Source organism: Lissotriton vulgaris, chromosome 5, assembly GCF_964263255.1.
Source record: "Lissotriton vulgaris chromosome 5, aLisVul1.2, whole genome shotgun sequence".
Taxonomy (NCBI): domain Eukaryota; kingdom Metazoa; phylum Chordata; class Amphibia; order Caudata; family Salamandridae; genus Lissotriton; species Lissotriton vulgaris.
In genome coordinates, this window is record NC_141693.1 from 1,219,186,930 (window position 1) to 1,219,203,406 (window position 16,477).

Consider the following 16,477-nt stretch of genomic DNA (forward strand, 5'->3'; position numbering starts at 1 on the left):
GCTGCATAGTGTCAAATTAGCGGCATTCAGTGTTGAAATAAGCCGCTCAGCAAGTGGACAAACCGCCGCCTCAGCATGCACATTGAAATCCCCTACAGCTATAAAGTAGGAATGGAGGACAGAGATTTGGACAATGGCGTCAATAAGCGCCAAAAGAGCTGTATCTGTGCCGTCTGGAGGACGGTAGATAACCATGCCTGCCAGGGATTGGCGGGGATTGATTTGTAGGCAGAAGAACAAGCCTTCCAACCCTACAATTGTAGTGGGTAATGAGGACGTGAGTTTATAGCAATCTCTGAAGAGAAGGGCCACCCCCCCGCCTCGCCTCCCATCCCCTCTATTAGAGAAACACATTTTATAACCAAGTGGCACCGCTAGGGCGATGGTAGGCATAGTGTGTTCATTCAGCCATGTTTCGGTTAAAAACATCGCATCCCACTCACCATCCTCAAGCAATAGCCAGATGTCATCGGCGTGTTTGGGCATGGACCGGCAATTTAAGAGTCCCATTTTCAAGCTGCAACAGCTTGAGTCAGGCCGGTCAGCAGAAATGTAAGTGGAGCTAGAGCCAGAGAGAGTAACCCAGCTCAACGGGAAACCGCACAGCGAGCAGACCTGCAGACTCTGATCAGCAGCTGGGTCCAATTGGGCTTTGCAAGGCAGCTTCGTATTTAAAGCAACCAGCTCCTCTTTGGACCAGACAATCCTGGCAGTGTCTGAGATCAAACCATCAGCGTGGCAGGCCCTGGCCGCGGTCCGGTCGCGGACGGGCGCAGACGGGCTTGCCTTTGGCGCACCTTCGGCGCGCCATCGGCGCGCCCGCTGCGCACGTCCGCTGCGCGGCCGTGGACACATTCCAATATATAAGAAAGTGCCCCGGAAGTGAACCAACAAGGGGGAGGAGTCGCGTCCCTCCGTTCAAGCGGCACAGATAGCCGTGACGGACCGGGGACCGACCGGGGAAGTGCAAAATAGGCAAAGTGCAAGGTGCAATAAACAGTTTAATGACACCAGTTCACCCACACACTAATTAAAAAATCGATCTTGATTTTAAAAGCACAGAATGTACAAATGCTCAAAAACGAGTTGTGGTACTTTTAAATAGCCACACGCATTAGCTAAAACCTCCTTTAAGCAATGCTCGCCTGAGGAAATATAAATTTTATGGTCAAGTTGTGTTCCCTAGCGCGTACCCCACCGACTCCATGTACCAGCTTAAAGTGCATGTAACTTCCCTCCTGTGTCAGTTATGAAGACGCAAATACATTTGCGTCCAACGTTAACTTGTTCTCTTTCAGATCCACCCTGAACGGGTTGAATAGTCCGTTCCTAAGTATGCTATGCCACCGTCTTTTTGTAGTGTATTTTACATGTTTTCCTGCTCTGGCGGAGTAGGCCCTGAATTTCTGCCATCGAGCCTCTTTTCTGGCTTCTGACTCTGACAGCCTAAGCCCAGGCTGCCTCTGTACCCGTGAACTCTGACTTACTTCCAGCGCGGCCCATCGCGCTCAGCTCAGCCTGCTTTCTGCCAAGACTGACTATAACCTTCGAGTTATCTGTTCCGCTCCTCGAAAATGCATTCCTGCCTACTAGCTTCAGTAAACATCCTCCCCAGCTGCAGAGCCAAAGGGCCGACCTGTCTCAGTGCAAGTAATTCATAGCTTCTGTTACCATGCTCCCATGGAAGGCCCCGTGCCCCCACGCTTCTCATGCAGACACTTAGGCGCTTATACACGCATCCACAGTTAGTATAGAATAGCTTCTGCCCTAGAGACCTTTCCGTCCAGATAATATGGTTCCTAAACATCAGATATCAGATATGATAGAAGTACAAGTTGATCTGACATGCCAGACTTCTGTCTCTTTCCGTCAGTGTAAATGTCAAGTCCCCTGCACCCCTCCAATCACACGTCATGCAGCTGCGCGCGCATCCAAGCTTCCGATTTCTGCTGACATTGCAACATTTCTGTTAGTGCCACCCCTTTATGACACCCATCTGTGACGTTTCTAGCACACACCTCCAGTTCACGCCTAGTCCACGCCTTCTGATTACGTACTAGTAACACGTGTATACTGTTATCTTGTCTTATCTTGTCTTCTCTCAGCTGTTACGCCTACTATACTGTTTCTTATGACATGAATTAAGTATATAAGCTATGTACTGTCAATAAAATGTAGCGCGCTCTATCCCTTCTTTCACCCCTGCGGTGGGAAGAACATGATATTATGGTCCTGACCATTCCTTTTTGAGGAATAAAACCCCTAAGAACTCTAACACCACGGACTCTGGTTCTTTCTTTCCGATTTGAGTTATTATTGATTAAGTACTTACCTACATAGAAATTAAGAGAGTAAATTATATATTTACGTCATTTTGGCGCCCGAACAGGGACCCCTCCCCCACCTCACGCGCTGGTTGGTGCGTTGCAAGCTATGTCCCCTGCCATCAGTTAGATGGAACCTACGCGTACCGGCAGGATTTCCTGCATCTCCCTCTGACCCACGGAGGTGACGAAGACTGCGATCAGTGCCCAGACGAGGCGGTGAGGAGTGCGGAGGATCCCGACCAGAGCCTAGCCGAAAGAAGCAAGGTCCGAGGTGTCAAGAGGCCCACCAGTTTTCCGAAGTTTTCCGAAGTCGAGCCGAGTCGAGTCCAGTCCAGTCGAGTTTTCCGAGGCCTTCTGTTTCCGTGCTTCCCGGTGAGTACCATTGCTGGGACGTATCTAGACGGGTTTGGGTACACAAGTCCGGTCTGCACTGTTTTTAGGCAGTGTATCTATACTGTTTAGCAGTATATCTAGTATTCTGAATTTCTGAATTTCTGCACTGTTCACCAGTGTATCTGTACTGTTTAGCAGTACATCCAGTATAGGGGGTAGTCATCTATGTCTCAAATGTCTCTTTTCATGTGATTAATGTCGTGGTATGAATGTGACCGTTTTAATGTGCATTATTGTGTTTCTTGTATAAACTAGCTGTATCCAGTATTAAGTAGGAAGGATTGAGTATTCAGTAATAAGTAAACAAGATGCCGTTTTTCAACAAGTTAAAGCAGATAGGAACTAGGAAAGGGATACTAGAGGAAGAAATTCCTATTCCCCCTAGGGACACTCCAGGTAACTTTATGTATCACAAACATGGCATAGATGCCATATTGTATCTAGACTTATGGGCCGACTATACCAAGCATCTAGACGAAAGACACAGATGGCCTGTTACCGGAACATGGGATGCCGAGTGCATCATGAAGGTAGAAGAAGCATTATGGAAAAAGAAAGCTAGACAATCCCAGAAAGACGCCATAGAATTTTGGCGTAAGGAATCACATAAGCGTGCTGAGAAAGCACTCCGTAGAGAGGACAGACTTAAAGAATCAGACAAGGCCCAAGAAAACGAGTTAGTTACTGAAGGGATCCGAGTAAAAACAGAACAAATAGACCGTGCCCGAAACAATCTCGTAAACGGTATGTATCTCGCGGCCGAGGGTACACCTGAGGCCCTATCAGAAATACCGAAAAACTTACCGCCACCATTAGTTCCAACTAAAGTAATGCATAAGACTACTAAAGACATATTCCTAAATTCCTATCTAGAGGATGTAGCACCGGCTTACACCAATCTGCCTGTTCGCGCCTTGCCTCCTGACAGGGACGGGGGTGGCACCCCGCCCCCAGATCATGCTCCGCCGGTACCGCGACAGACCTCCCCCGCTCCGCCAGCCCCGCCACTTCCCGCACCCAAAATTGACCTACCGAAACCACGTCTACCTGATCCTACTAAACGACAAATTCAAGTTCAGATACAGACTCCACAGGGAGATAATGCCCAAACATCCGCTTCAGGAGGTGCGACCGCGGGTCTTCGGACCCCGCCATTAACACCCAGATTCAATCTCAGAGATATGCAGAGTCCTCTCACGTTCAGGTCACCCCGCCTTGACGCATTAAAAGAAAACATTTCAGTTTGTAGATATGATCCAGTACCCGGAAAAGACGATCTTATGATATTGGCATCACTACGGTTAAGATCTGCCACTGATATCTTGCTATGCTATGTAGGAATGAAGGACCGTCTAGATAGAATATATGAGTTTGTTCAGACAGGGAAAGACCCTGACAGTATCAAGGATGCCATGGAGAAACAGAAAGTTGACGTTCAAGCACAGATACTACGCTTTTTCATAAATTGCCTAATAAGAGAACGAGACAGGCCCGGAACAGATCAAAGTGAATTAGATGCACTGAACAAGTGGGGTCAAAATATAGCTGAAGGAAAACATGACAAGGGGGCTTGCATAGCCAGTATGTACAAGAAAATTAGAAAAGCAGTGATAACAGTACACCAGAAAGAAAAAGCTTCCTCCGAGGAGGAAGAAGAACTTGAAGAACCAGAAAGGACTCCAGATACTATAGCGTATGTAGGTAAGGGAACTTACCTTAGGAAAGGCATCCGTCCAGAAAGCAAGAGAGTTTTCCTCTCTGCTTTAACCAACCCGAATTCTTCTGAACATCAGTTCCAGGAGACTGATAAAAGACTACGAGAAAGAATGGGGTACCATGTACTCAATTCGATGGATGAACAAGAACTAGCCCGGTCAGCCATATTATGGGCCGAAAATCCAGACATATACAATGATGACACCTTAGCACAGACGTTTCTGAACCTTTCCCCAGACGAACAGAAATTAGCAGGTGTATACATGATACAGCACCTCCTCACGAAATACAGAAACCAACATTCCGATCCAGGTCCCTTACACGAAACATTAGAAGCACTACTCATGGATAGATGGAGAGGTTTCAGTACCAAGTTAATACAAATAATTATAGAACAACGACATAGATATAACACTTTCATAAGTTCTGAATATGTTCCGGCCCAGCCTCCAGAAAGGAAAATGTACCACATGCAATGCGGGAGTGGCATTGAAAGTCAGAACCCTTTACGAGAAGTACACCCAGTTATGGGTGCGGATCATGCCTTGAAACGTGTATATGTACACACGCCACTGACTAAGTTAGAACTGTTAGAAATGAAGAAACTAGTCCCGAGCCATGATAAAGACCCTGCAGGTTTTCATAGAGAGCTTAAAGATATGTTACTGATGGGGGATTACACGTATGATGATATTATGAAAATGTTAAAGGTACTGCTGCCCACGGGCATTTACGAGAAATTAAAGGAAAAAGAATGGGAGGTGGGAGAGAAAAAGATTGTATGGGCAGAAATAGAAGACGAAGAAAGCAAACGTGTCCCAGGGGTAGGCCTTGGGGACAGAACTAAAGCATTACCAGGTTTAATAGTACAGGTTCTGCCAAGATTATTGACAACTAGAAAGGAAGATTGGGACGCCATCTCGTCCTGTAAACAGAAGCATGATGAAGATACTAGTGACTTCTATTCAAGATTCGAGAAATGTTTCATTATTAATAGTGGCCTAAAACCAAGTAGCGAATCATATCCACACCTTTTTGTATCAAAACTAGTCGAGAACTCCCTACCATTAGTTAAAAACCGAGTGTACAAAGTTGAAAGTACTTGGCAGGCAAATACGCCATCCCAGATGTTACAGATGCTCCAATATCATCAGAACAGAATTAGAGAAGAACAAGATCAGGAACAGAAGCGCATGAAAGATACAAAAATGAAAATGTTAGTAGCTCAGACGGTCCCAGCCGACGGGCATAGGAAAGGTGGGACCCAGACAAGTCACACCACAGCTCCCGTTAAAGGAACGTGCAATTACTGCAAGCAGCCAGGTCACTACGTACATGAATGTCCCGTTCTGAAACATAACATAGCAACAGGGAAAACTAAAGAAAGACCGCATCCGCCTAGACAAGACCAGGTCCAGCAACAGACCTCACAAAATGCACAGCCAATGCAGAATACACAGCCTATGCACGCCCCATCTCATACAGCACAGACAGTAGCAGTACCACAGCCCATTGCCGCGACTCAGCAAGTTTCACAACAGATGTACCAGTATGCCCAATCTGCATATCCAGATTACCCCCGATATACATGAAACAGCCTAGAGAGGGAATTTGGCTTGCCTCTTATTGAAATTCCTGTAGATCAAGAAGGTCCTTATGTACACAGTCAAGTATTGGGAAAAGACAGAAAGTTTTTAATTGACACAGGGGCAAGCCGCACCACAATCAGTCATAATGAAGTCCCAGGGGCACCCCTCTCAGGCTCACAGAATGTTTCCCTTGGTTTTTCAGGACAGCCTATTGTAAATGAAGTATCGGAACCAGTACCCTTGGCTGTGGGTCCATTATCACGAGTTACAGATTTGTTACTCACGAACTCATGCCCAGAAAATCTGTTAGGAATTAAAACATTGAAGGCTCTAGGAGCTATAATATGCTGTTCCCCGGAGGGAGTTAGACTCTTTCTACGGGATTTCAAGGGTCACTATGTGTTGCGAGAATTCGATGTCAGATTGAGAAATGTACCAGATCACCTATGGGCAAAAGGCCCAACTGATGTAGGTTGTATGCATATCACACCATACCGTGTTACACTCAAGACAGGAGTTATTCTACCACGAATCAGACAATACAAGTTACCACCCGATGCTGTAGTGGCTTTACTGGAAATCATTGAAGAGCTTATTGCCCAAGGAGTGGTCGTAGAGACCGACTCCAATATCTGTAATTCACCAATCATCCCAATTCTTAAACGTACTGACCCCAATGCACCGCCAGTATATCGGCTGGTGATTGATCTTCGAGAACTGAACAAATGTATTGTACCACAGTACCCTGTGGTCCCCGATATCTCTTCCCTATTGACAGCTATTGATTCAGAAGCAACGTTCTTTACTGTAATTGATCTCAAGAACGCTTTCTTCAGTGTACCTATTGATCCGGAGAGCCAGTATCTCTTCGGATTCAGTTTAAATGGACGAAGTTTCAAATTCTCCCGCGCACCTCAAGGATTCACAGAAAGCCCCAGCATCTATAGTCAAGCACTGAAAAGACAACTAGATTGTATTCAAATGCCAGTTAACACCGCTTTACTGCAATACGTCGATGATCTACTGATCACCGCACGAAGTGAGCCCGAATGTGAACAAGCATCATTGACAGTTTTACATTTCCTGGCAGACAAGGGACACAAGGTGTCTCCTTCGAAGCTACAATTCTGTGTTCAGCAAGTTGTGTACTTGGGTCACTTGCTGTCCAAAGTGGGGAGACAGCTCACTCCCGATCGCATTCAGTTAATTGTAAACATGCCACGACCCCATACGCAAAAGGAAGTGCGGGCCTTCATAGGCCTCACCTCGTACTGCAGACAATGGATTCCTCAATATGCATTTTTAGCTAAACCACTCATCCAGTTAACGACGCAGGAGGCAGCAACTTCGACTGTCCTCCCTTGGACTCAGGAACACACACAAGCCTTCGAGGAATTAAAGAAAGCATTATGCCAAGCACCAGTTTTAGCGACACCATGTTACAGCAAACCGTTTACACTTTTTGTTACAGAACGTGACGGTACAGCATTGTCTGTCCTCACTCAAGATCAAGCAGGTTCACATAAGCCTTGCGCTTATTTTTCTAGTACATTGGATTCAGTAGCCCAGGCACTTCCTGCGTGCTTAAAGTCAGTAGCAGCAACAGCACTAGCAATTAGACAGAGCGATTCAATTGTTCTAGGCCATCAGTTAACAGTACAAGTTCCACACTCTGTAGAGGGTCTTTTAAATAGAACCCAGACTCAGCACTTGACCATAGCACGATTGACAGGTTATGAATTAACGCTATTCCAGCCACACATAGAAATCAGACGCTGCAGCATTCTGAACCCAGCAACACTGTTACCTACAATTATGACAGATCCAGCCCCGCATGATTGCAGAGATCATTAATGCAGTAACAAAGCCCCGACGAGACTTAACAGATGTTCCATTGACAAATCCAGACCTGACACTGTATGTGGATGGTTCATGTATGAGAACAAGTACGGGAGAATTAGTGGCCGCGTATGCAGTGACCACTGAAACCGAAGTTAAAGAAACACATCGTATTGACACATTGTCCGCTCAAGCGGCAGAGCTCATCGCTCTGACCCGAGCCTGTATTCTAGCCAAGAACAGAAATGTCAACATATACACAGATTCACGTTATGCTTTCGGAGTCGTACACGACTTCGGCATGTTATGGCAAGAACGAGGTTTTTTGACCTCTCACGGTACCAAGATCCAACATGGTCTCCTCATTCAAGCACTGTTAGAAGCAATACATCTGCCTTCAGGCATATCCGTCATGAAGTGTAAAGCACATACTAAAGTCACAGATTCTGTTTCCCAGGGTAACGACCTGGCAGACCAGACAGCAAAACATACAGCATTGACTCACACTCAGACAACTGACATGACAAAGACAACCGGACCGACACATTGTATGACAGTCAGAGATCCCACACTAGATGTAATCGATATTCAGACCCATGCCACCCCAGAAGAAATAAAGAAATGGATTGAACTAGGAGGGATCCAAACAGATCAAGGTTGGATGACGAAGGGAAAATCTACATGGTTTCTCCCTGATTCTATGGTTCAAGTCATGATTAACACAGCACATAGTCCAGCACATCTAGGAGAGAAAGCGATGCTAGACAGTTTACAGAATCTATGGAACAATAAACACTTACGAGCAGCAGCAAAACAGAAAGTGCGTACTTGCATGATCTGTTGTCAGTTCAATCCAGGTAAAAGCGTCCCTGTAGAGCAAGGTGGATTTCATCCTCCCGATCACCCTTTTGAAGTCCTCCAGATGGATTATATCCAGATGGACCGTTGTCGAGGATTTAAATATGTTCTTGTAGTTGTTTGTGCTCTGTCCCGCTGGACCGAAGCATACCCAGTCCCAGATTACACCGCTCCGACCACTGCCAAGCAGCTGGTTCGTGAATTTTTCCCACGGTACGGCTTGCCTCGTGTCGTGTACTCAGATAACGGTCAGCCATTCTCATCCGCATTAATGAAAGAAGTTTCTTTATTGCTAGGATACCAGTGGAAATTCCATTGTGTCCGACATCCTGAAGCCGCAGGCCTTGTAGAAAGGCATAACCAGACACTAAAGATTCGCCTTGCAAAAATATGTCAGGAGAAAGGGGTCGACTGGATAGTCGCCCTGCCAGTGGCACTATTCTATATGAGAATGGTTGCCCATTCGAGATCAGGGCTATCCCCGTACGAAGTGGTTTTTGGCAGACCACCGAATATGTGGGGGACGCCCATTCCGAAAAAAATTACTGATGTTGATTGTAATATGTTGACAGATTACCTTGCCTCCTTGATGTCTGCACTCCAATCATGTCGTTCACAGGTTGCCGCAGCCTTCCCCGACAACACTGATGTAAAGCCACATGATGTCCGTCCTGGGGACCTAGTATTGGTGCGCAATTTTGATAGAAAGAGTCCGCTGGAGCCTCGCTGGAAATCGCTGAAGACCGTCCTTCTCACCACGAGGACCGCGGTGAAGATCGAAGGGAGAAAGGGGTGGGTGCATACGAGTCATGTGAAAAAATTCCATGAACTGAAACCAGACCGAGACTCGTCCACCCCCACCAAAGACTGTGTTGAGCCAAAAGACTTTACAGTATCTGAACGAGAAAAAACTCCCCAAGAGGAGTATAGACTTAAGCTCCGATCTAGCAAGTCAGACAGTTTAATTGTTTAAGTCCTCCCCTAGGTGAATCGGTTAAATAGTTTCTGACATGTATCCCCTAGATCGAGATAGAGAGAGAGAATACAAGAAACGTACATATTGTAAATCACTTCGTAGTCACTGTATAGTGACACTATTAATCATGTTTATTCTGAGTATTTTAATTATTGTTGCTAGCATCTTACTACCTATCTACTACCCTATTTTCAAGCGTGAACAATCTGCTTACAATGTTTCTGCTGAACATACTTTTAGCGAGTTACCTCCACACGAACTCTCCTACAGACTTGCGCTGCGCAACAACACATTCATTAGTATGCTACACCATTCCCATCAAACTAACAATGCTACAGATTGCTGGATATGTGGCCGACTCCCTCCCTACCAGAATTACAAGGGAGCTCTGCCCCTCTTTCCGTACCCGTTCACTCACAATGGCTCCTGTGGTGCATGGTTTAAAATAATTAATTCCTTAGATCCTGATATTGCTGTTTTTGACGGGGGTTGGGTTTGGGGAAACCTGAACTTGGTCCTGCTCGACGTCTGTTACCCTGATAAGGAGGGACTCCCCACTAGAATAGGAACTGATCTGGAAAATGAAGTATATGGATTAGGTAATTATACAATTAACCTCATGATTCTCACTGTTGAAGCGGAAGCTGCACCAGTTCTACCCATTATGTCAGTATTACCAGTTACTGGTGAATTATGTATCAGGAAGAAAGGTTCAGTACACTTAGGTCATAGTAAATGCACTACTGTGATCGAATTCAGTGATCATGGAAAATCGTCCTTTAAAGCTATCAGTCATTCTTACTTTGTTTGTGGTCATACCGCATACATACGCCTACCTCCAGATTGGGATGGTACCTGTTACATTGCATTCCTTCTGCCACCTGTTTTCCTAGCCCCTCCTGATTACCACAGAAATACAAATCTAGTAAAGAATAGACCCAGAAGAGATATCCCACTTGTCGACTACACAGAAACGGCATGGGAACAATACACCGATTTTAATAAAGGATTCTTTTTCTTTTTAGGACCTGTTCAGAATAGTAAATTAATACGCAGATTAACTAGAACACTTGAAGCAGTAGTGAATGAAACTGCCTCCGCCCTAGGTAACTTAACAGAAGAACAGTCCGCTATGCGGGTTGTTGTCCTTCAGAATCGTCTTGTTATTGACGTCATCTTGGCAGATAGAGGTGGAGCTTGTAAGGTCATCGGGTCAAGTTGCTGTGTTTTCATACCACAAAACGCACCATCTGTATATCAAGCTATTACACGTCTCCATAAAATTGCAAATCAGATACATCAGAATCCAGGCACCTGGACTTGGTCCGGTTGGTTCTGGACAACGTTAACCGCTTGGGGATGGAAGATCCTATCCTTCCTAGGCATTGGCCTAGTCCTAGTATTCAGTTGCTGCCTGTGCCTGCAGTGCGGGCCAGCGATTTGTGGACTGTGTGCCACCTCTTGTATTGAACATTCCAGTTTTCTCTCAAAACGTAAACGAAAGAAAGAAGAACAAATGATGTTACAAGAACAAACTGATCGATTCATGAGGATCGATATATCATGAAGGGTCCGTAGGGAACAAGGAGGGAATGAGGAAATATAAATTTTATGGTCAAGTTGTGTTCCCTAGCGCGTACCCCACCGACTCCATGTACCAGCTTAAAGTGCATGTAACTTCCCTCCTGTGTCAGTTATGAAGACGCAAATACATTTGCGTCCAACGTTAACTTGTTCTCTTTCAGATCCACCCTGAACGGGTTGAATAGTCCGTTCCTAAGTATGCTATGCCACCGTCTTTTTGTAGTGTATTTTACATGTTTTCCTGCTCTGGCGGAGTAGGCCCTGAATTTCTGCCATCGAGCCTCTTTTCTGGCTTCTGACTCTGACAGCCTCAGCCCAGGCTGCCTCTGTACCCGTGAACTCCGACTTACTTCCAGCGCGGCCCATCGCGCTCAGCTCAGCCTGCTTTCTGCCAAGACTGACTATAACCTTCGAGTTATCTGTTCCGCTCCTCGAAAATGCATTCCTGCCTACTAGCTTCAGTAAACATCCTCCCCAGCTGCAGAGCCAAAGGGCCGACCTGTCTCAGTGCAAGTAATTCATAGCTTCTGTTACCATGCTCCCATGGAAGGCCCCGTGCCCCCACGCTTCTCATGCAGACACTTAGGCGCTTATACACGCATCCACAGTTAGTATAGAATAGCTTCTGCCCTAGAGACCTTTCCGTCCAGATAATATGGTTCCTAAACATCAGATATCAGATATGATAGAAGTACAAGTTGATCTGACATGCCAGACTTCTGTCTCTTTCCGTCAGTGTAAATGTCAAGTCCCCTGCACCCCTCCAATCACACGTCATGCAGCTGCGCGCGCATCCAAGCTTCCGATTTCTGCTGACATTGCAACATTTCTGTTAGTGCCACCCCTTTATGACACCCATCTGTGACGTTTCTAGCACACACCTCCAGTTCACGCCTAGTCCACGCCTTCTGATTACGTACTAGTAACACGTGTATACTGTTATCTTGTCTTATCTTGTCTTCTCTCAGCTGTTACGCCTACTATACTGTTTCTTATGACATGAATTAAGTATATAAGCTATGTACTGTCAATAAAATGTAGCGCGCTCTATCCCTTCTTTCACCCCTGCGGTGGGAAGAACATGATATTATGGTCCTGACCATTCCTTTTTGAGGAATAAAACCCCTAAGAACTCTAACACCACGGACTCTGGTTCTTTCTTTCCGATTTGAGTTATTATTGATTAAGTACTTACCTACATAGAAATTAAGAGAGTAAATTATATATTTACGTCACGCCTCCAGCGCCTGTCTCACGCTGCTCTCACCAGCGAGGCTGTTGAATTCTGGCGCTTTTGAAGTCTGCAGGGGGAGGAGTCGCGGAGCAGTCTGGATTGATCTCAGGTTTTTTGGTTTCACATTGCGCATATCAGTTCAGCCGCTAGATGTACATGCTTTGCTTCCCCTAATCCCACATGCTTCCCACAAACCACCCCCATTCTGGCATCAGTGCTGTCCCTGGTCACACCACAGACCAAACTTTCTGGCCCCAGGGAAAAATTTTGCGAGTACCCATCATGTAGCACAATCATGAAAGGGAAATTCTTTACGATGATCGAAGCCCCAATCCATTTGGCATTACTGACAAGTCCATTTCACTGTGTCTTTCACCAATTACCCAGCAGACATAATCTTTATATGGAATGACCAGTATCGCCAGATTTTTACTGGAAAGACTAAATTTATTACTGATGTTCGCACTTTTTTTTTTCTTTAAAGTAGAAGATTTGGCCATCACACAGACTGTTTCTTTCACTGTTAAAGAGGAGGTAGATAGTTATTCCATGGAACAGGAAAACACCGGGAGAGAAGACAACATCACTGTTCTCTCAGGTGAGTGCATTTTTCCTAATTGTTAAATCAAATTCATAAATTGTAGTCATAGCCACAATCAATCTGAAAATTTCCAACAGTAAAAACTACAGAGCTGTCGTAGCACAAATAAAGTCATCTAAAACCTAATAAAGACACATATTTTCAATATAATAGTTAGGGAATGTAAGGCAGACGAAAGGAAAAATGAAAGAAAGTTAAAGTCCTTAGCGATGCAGATTCAACAGTAAACGTTAGATCTTGAGTACATGAAATTCTCCATATAGGTGGAAGATTAGTCTTTGACCACTGAATATTATTAGTAACTTTGGAGTCCAGCTGAACTCTGAACTATCACTTACTTTAACAGTTCTGGACAGTGTTTCACTGTGAATTTACATGGCTTACGAATCATTTTGCCTCATAATAGGGAATAAAATGCAGACCCGGTACTTGGTTTTCCCTATAACTGTGTAAACAACAGGCCCAAAACTGTGAACCTTTAATACCTGCTTGGAGCAGGTAGTAAACGCTCTGTGTAGTTTTTTTCTCTTGCCCGTGGCTGGACCGAAGGGCACTGGGGGCCCGCGACCGGGAAGGCATTCCTTTTATTCTTCTGTCCCCCCCCCACTCCCCTTCAAGAACCTTGCAGGCGGATGTGTGTGTATAAACAGCAGCATAATGCAACCTGTGAATCTCAACAGATGGTTATGGGTTGGGAGTCTCCTAGCCCATAATTATCGGGTCTTGAGGTTTAGGACCTGATAATTATGTTCCCAAAGACACCACAAAGCTTATAGTTCCCTGGAGCTGTATCTTCTCAGCGATGGCAATCTGGGCAACTCAGAATGAGGGCATATGTATGAAGAAATTCAAATGGGTGGCATATCTTTCACTTTTCAAGGTGCCATGCTGTTGAAGTATCCTCACTAGACAATTAAGGAGTAAACTCATTTTATACGTTTCAGTAAAAAATCCGAACAGATTTTTGGTATTTAGAGACTGTCCTTTTTTTCTCTCGGATTCCTTTCCTTGCTTCTACAGCACAAAGAGATTTTATGCCAACGGAGAATGCTGGCTGTAGACTGGAATGTAGGCAGATAGATAGATAGATAGATAGATAGATAGATAGATAGATAGATAGATAGATAGATAGATAGATAGATAGATAGATTTACATCGATCATGGGGGAATGCTAGCCTGCGTTCTCTACTTATATAAACTTATACACTGAAATAACCCAGTGTGTGTTGTCTGGTTTGTGTGAGCAGGGTACATCTCTCATCCCAATATTAGCATAGCCTTACTTAGTTTCTTAATTCTCACTGATGCATTAACTCCTCACAGCATGACTGCAAGTTGAAGTTGATCGCCAGGATTCTATCTATGTGGGTGCTCAGCAGTACATTGTATGCAGCTAGTGCATGGTGCCCCTGGAGTTAAACCCAGTGGAGAAGGAAGAATGCATGTATATATGTGTAATTTCTATAGTTTGCCTCTGTAACAAGAAAAAGTGAAGGTATATAGGGACAATATGCCTTCAAGCAAGACAGTAGTCAGAGAATGTTAGGTGAATGCATAATTGGGTCTGGGAATGGGGCACGTTTTGTCTTTTTCCGTAGTGTAAGTTCATCAAAGAATATCTTAGTCCTATGAATATAATGAATATATTTATTTGTATTCGTTTTTTGTGCAGCCATAACCATTCGGTATTTCTTGACCACCAAAGTACATCTAGTTTGTCATGTTTCTCATATGACACGTACATACGCCTCTTTCTCTTGCACATTGTTTAGTCCTCTCCAGCCCTTGTGAAGCTAGTTCTGTTGTACAAGGTAAATATTGCTGCCCTCTTCCCCATACATAACAAGCAGCCTGGAAACAGCAGGGCTGCTCCAGCCCTCCCGCCTAGGAATAAATGAGGCGGTGGCTTGTCTGTCTTATTTAGTGAAGTCTCTGGTCCCCAAACGCATTAACAAATGACAATGTATGCAGGAGCATATGCTCTGGTCTATTTGCAGCCTAACTTCAGCCTTCAGTACAATCCATCAGTTATCTGTAACGCCACCGCCCTTCCTTTCTTTTTAAGTTTAGAATGCTTTATTGAGATAATGTTCTAAGTAAAACATAAGTTCAAAGTAACTATGTAATTTTCAAACACTTCCATAACTTCTAGTTAAGTACAGTGAATAAATAAGGGAAAACAAAGCGGTCTGAGCAATATTAATAAGTTCAGGATCAAAACCAATTTGAACAATATACATAAGCATATGCAATTTAGCATTTTAAAATAAGGCTCAGAAGGGGAGGGAAGGTGAGGGGGGAATATAAGAATCGTATAATAAGCAGAACAGCATAGCGAAAATAGCAATAACAACTTACTAAACATGATAACCATTAAGGGTGAACGTAACTGATTACCTAAGAAATAGGGTGAACAACTATCCTAGATAGGAATGTCGAGAGTGGTGACCATAGTAAGTCTTTTTTATTCAATAAAGGTATAGAGGTGGCATGCGCGCGATCTAATCTGTGATGATTCCACCAGGCAGTATAAGAGGTTATAGTAGTATCTTTCCAATTTGTGATAATAATCTAAAGGGTAATAGCTATAAACAAGTCAATTAATTTACACACATTCCCCTGGGCACTCCATATAGGGGAGGAACCACCCATAAATTGTGTAAAATGTAAAACGAAACATTTGTGGATAAGATTTCATTCAATTTCTTCCAAATGAGCAACCAAAAACTCCTAACCAGAGGACAAAGAAAGAACATATGTAATACATCACTATTTTCATGAGGACAAGACCAGCATTTGGAATTATCCATCAACTTCAACTGATGAAGATATTTAGGGGTAAGTAACAGCCTATTATTAAAATAATACAATGCCTGCGTTGTACTTGCTGATTGTGAGGAGGTATGGATGTTTGCCCAAATGGAACCCCAGGTCTGAAAAGAGAGTTCTTGTAGCAAGTCTTTTTCCCATAAAAATTCTATCCTAGATTTAGTTCTCGAATCAGTAGGATGAGACAATATCTTTTAAATGACAGATGCTTTAAACTGAGTGGAAAAGTTCAAAGAGAGAGTGTATGCCTGGTTATGTGGAACCAAGGAAAAGTTCTGGGAGAGGAGTTGAAGAATATATGTTTTTGAGGTGAAGGTAATGAGAAGCATGTAGATGGGATATATCGTATTTTTCCTGAATCTCAGTAAAATCATAGGAGACCCATCAATCCTCAAATGCTCAAAAGTAATAATGCCTTTGTCAGTCCATTCTTTCCAAAGTAGGGCTCTGTTATTGAGTTTTAGGTGTTTGTTATACCAAATAGTAGTCTGTGCAAAAATATCTGTTTGAGAGAAATGGACAGTAAACAA

At 44.2% G+C, this 16,477-nt stretch overlaps 1 protein-coding gene across 3 annotated transcripts in view; it reads left to right on the forward strand.

Moving 5' to 3' along the window:
- LOC147712333 (zinc finger protein 8-like) overlaps positions 1-16,477 on the forward strand; it is a 129,719-nt gene that overhangs the window by 90,419 nt on the left and 22,823 nt on the right. For 2 of the 3 annotated variants that reach the window (XM_086920315.1, XM_086920317.1), the window contains one exon: positions 13,001-13,114. In XM_086920315.1, coding sequence (XP_086776441.1) covers positions 13,001-13,114 — 114 coding nt within the window. The remainder of the gene's footprint in view (positions 1-13,000; positions 13,115-16,477) is intronic. The other variant, XM_086920316.1, reaches the window with a different exon arrangement.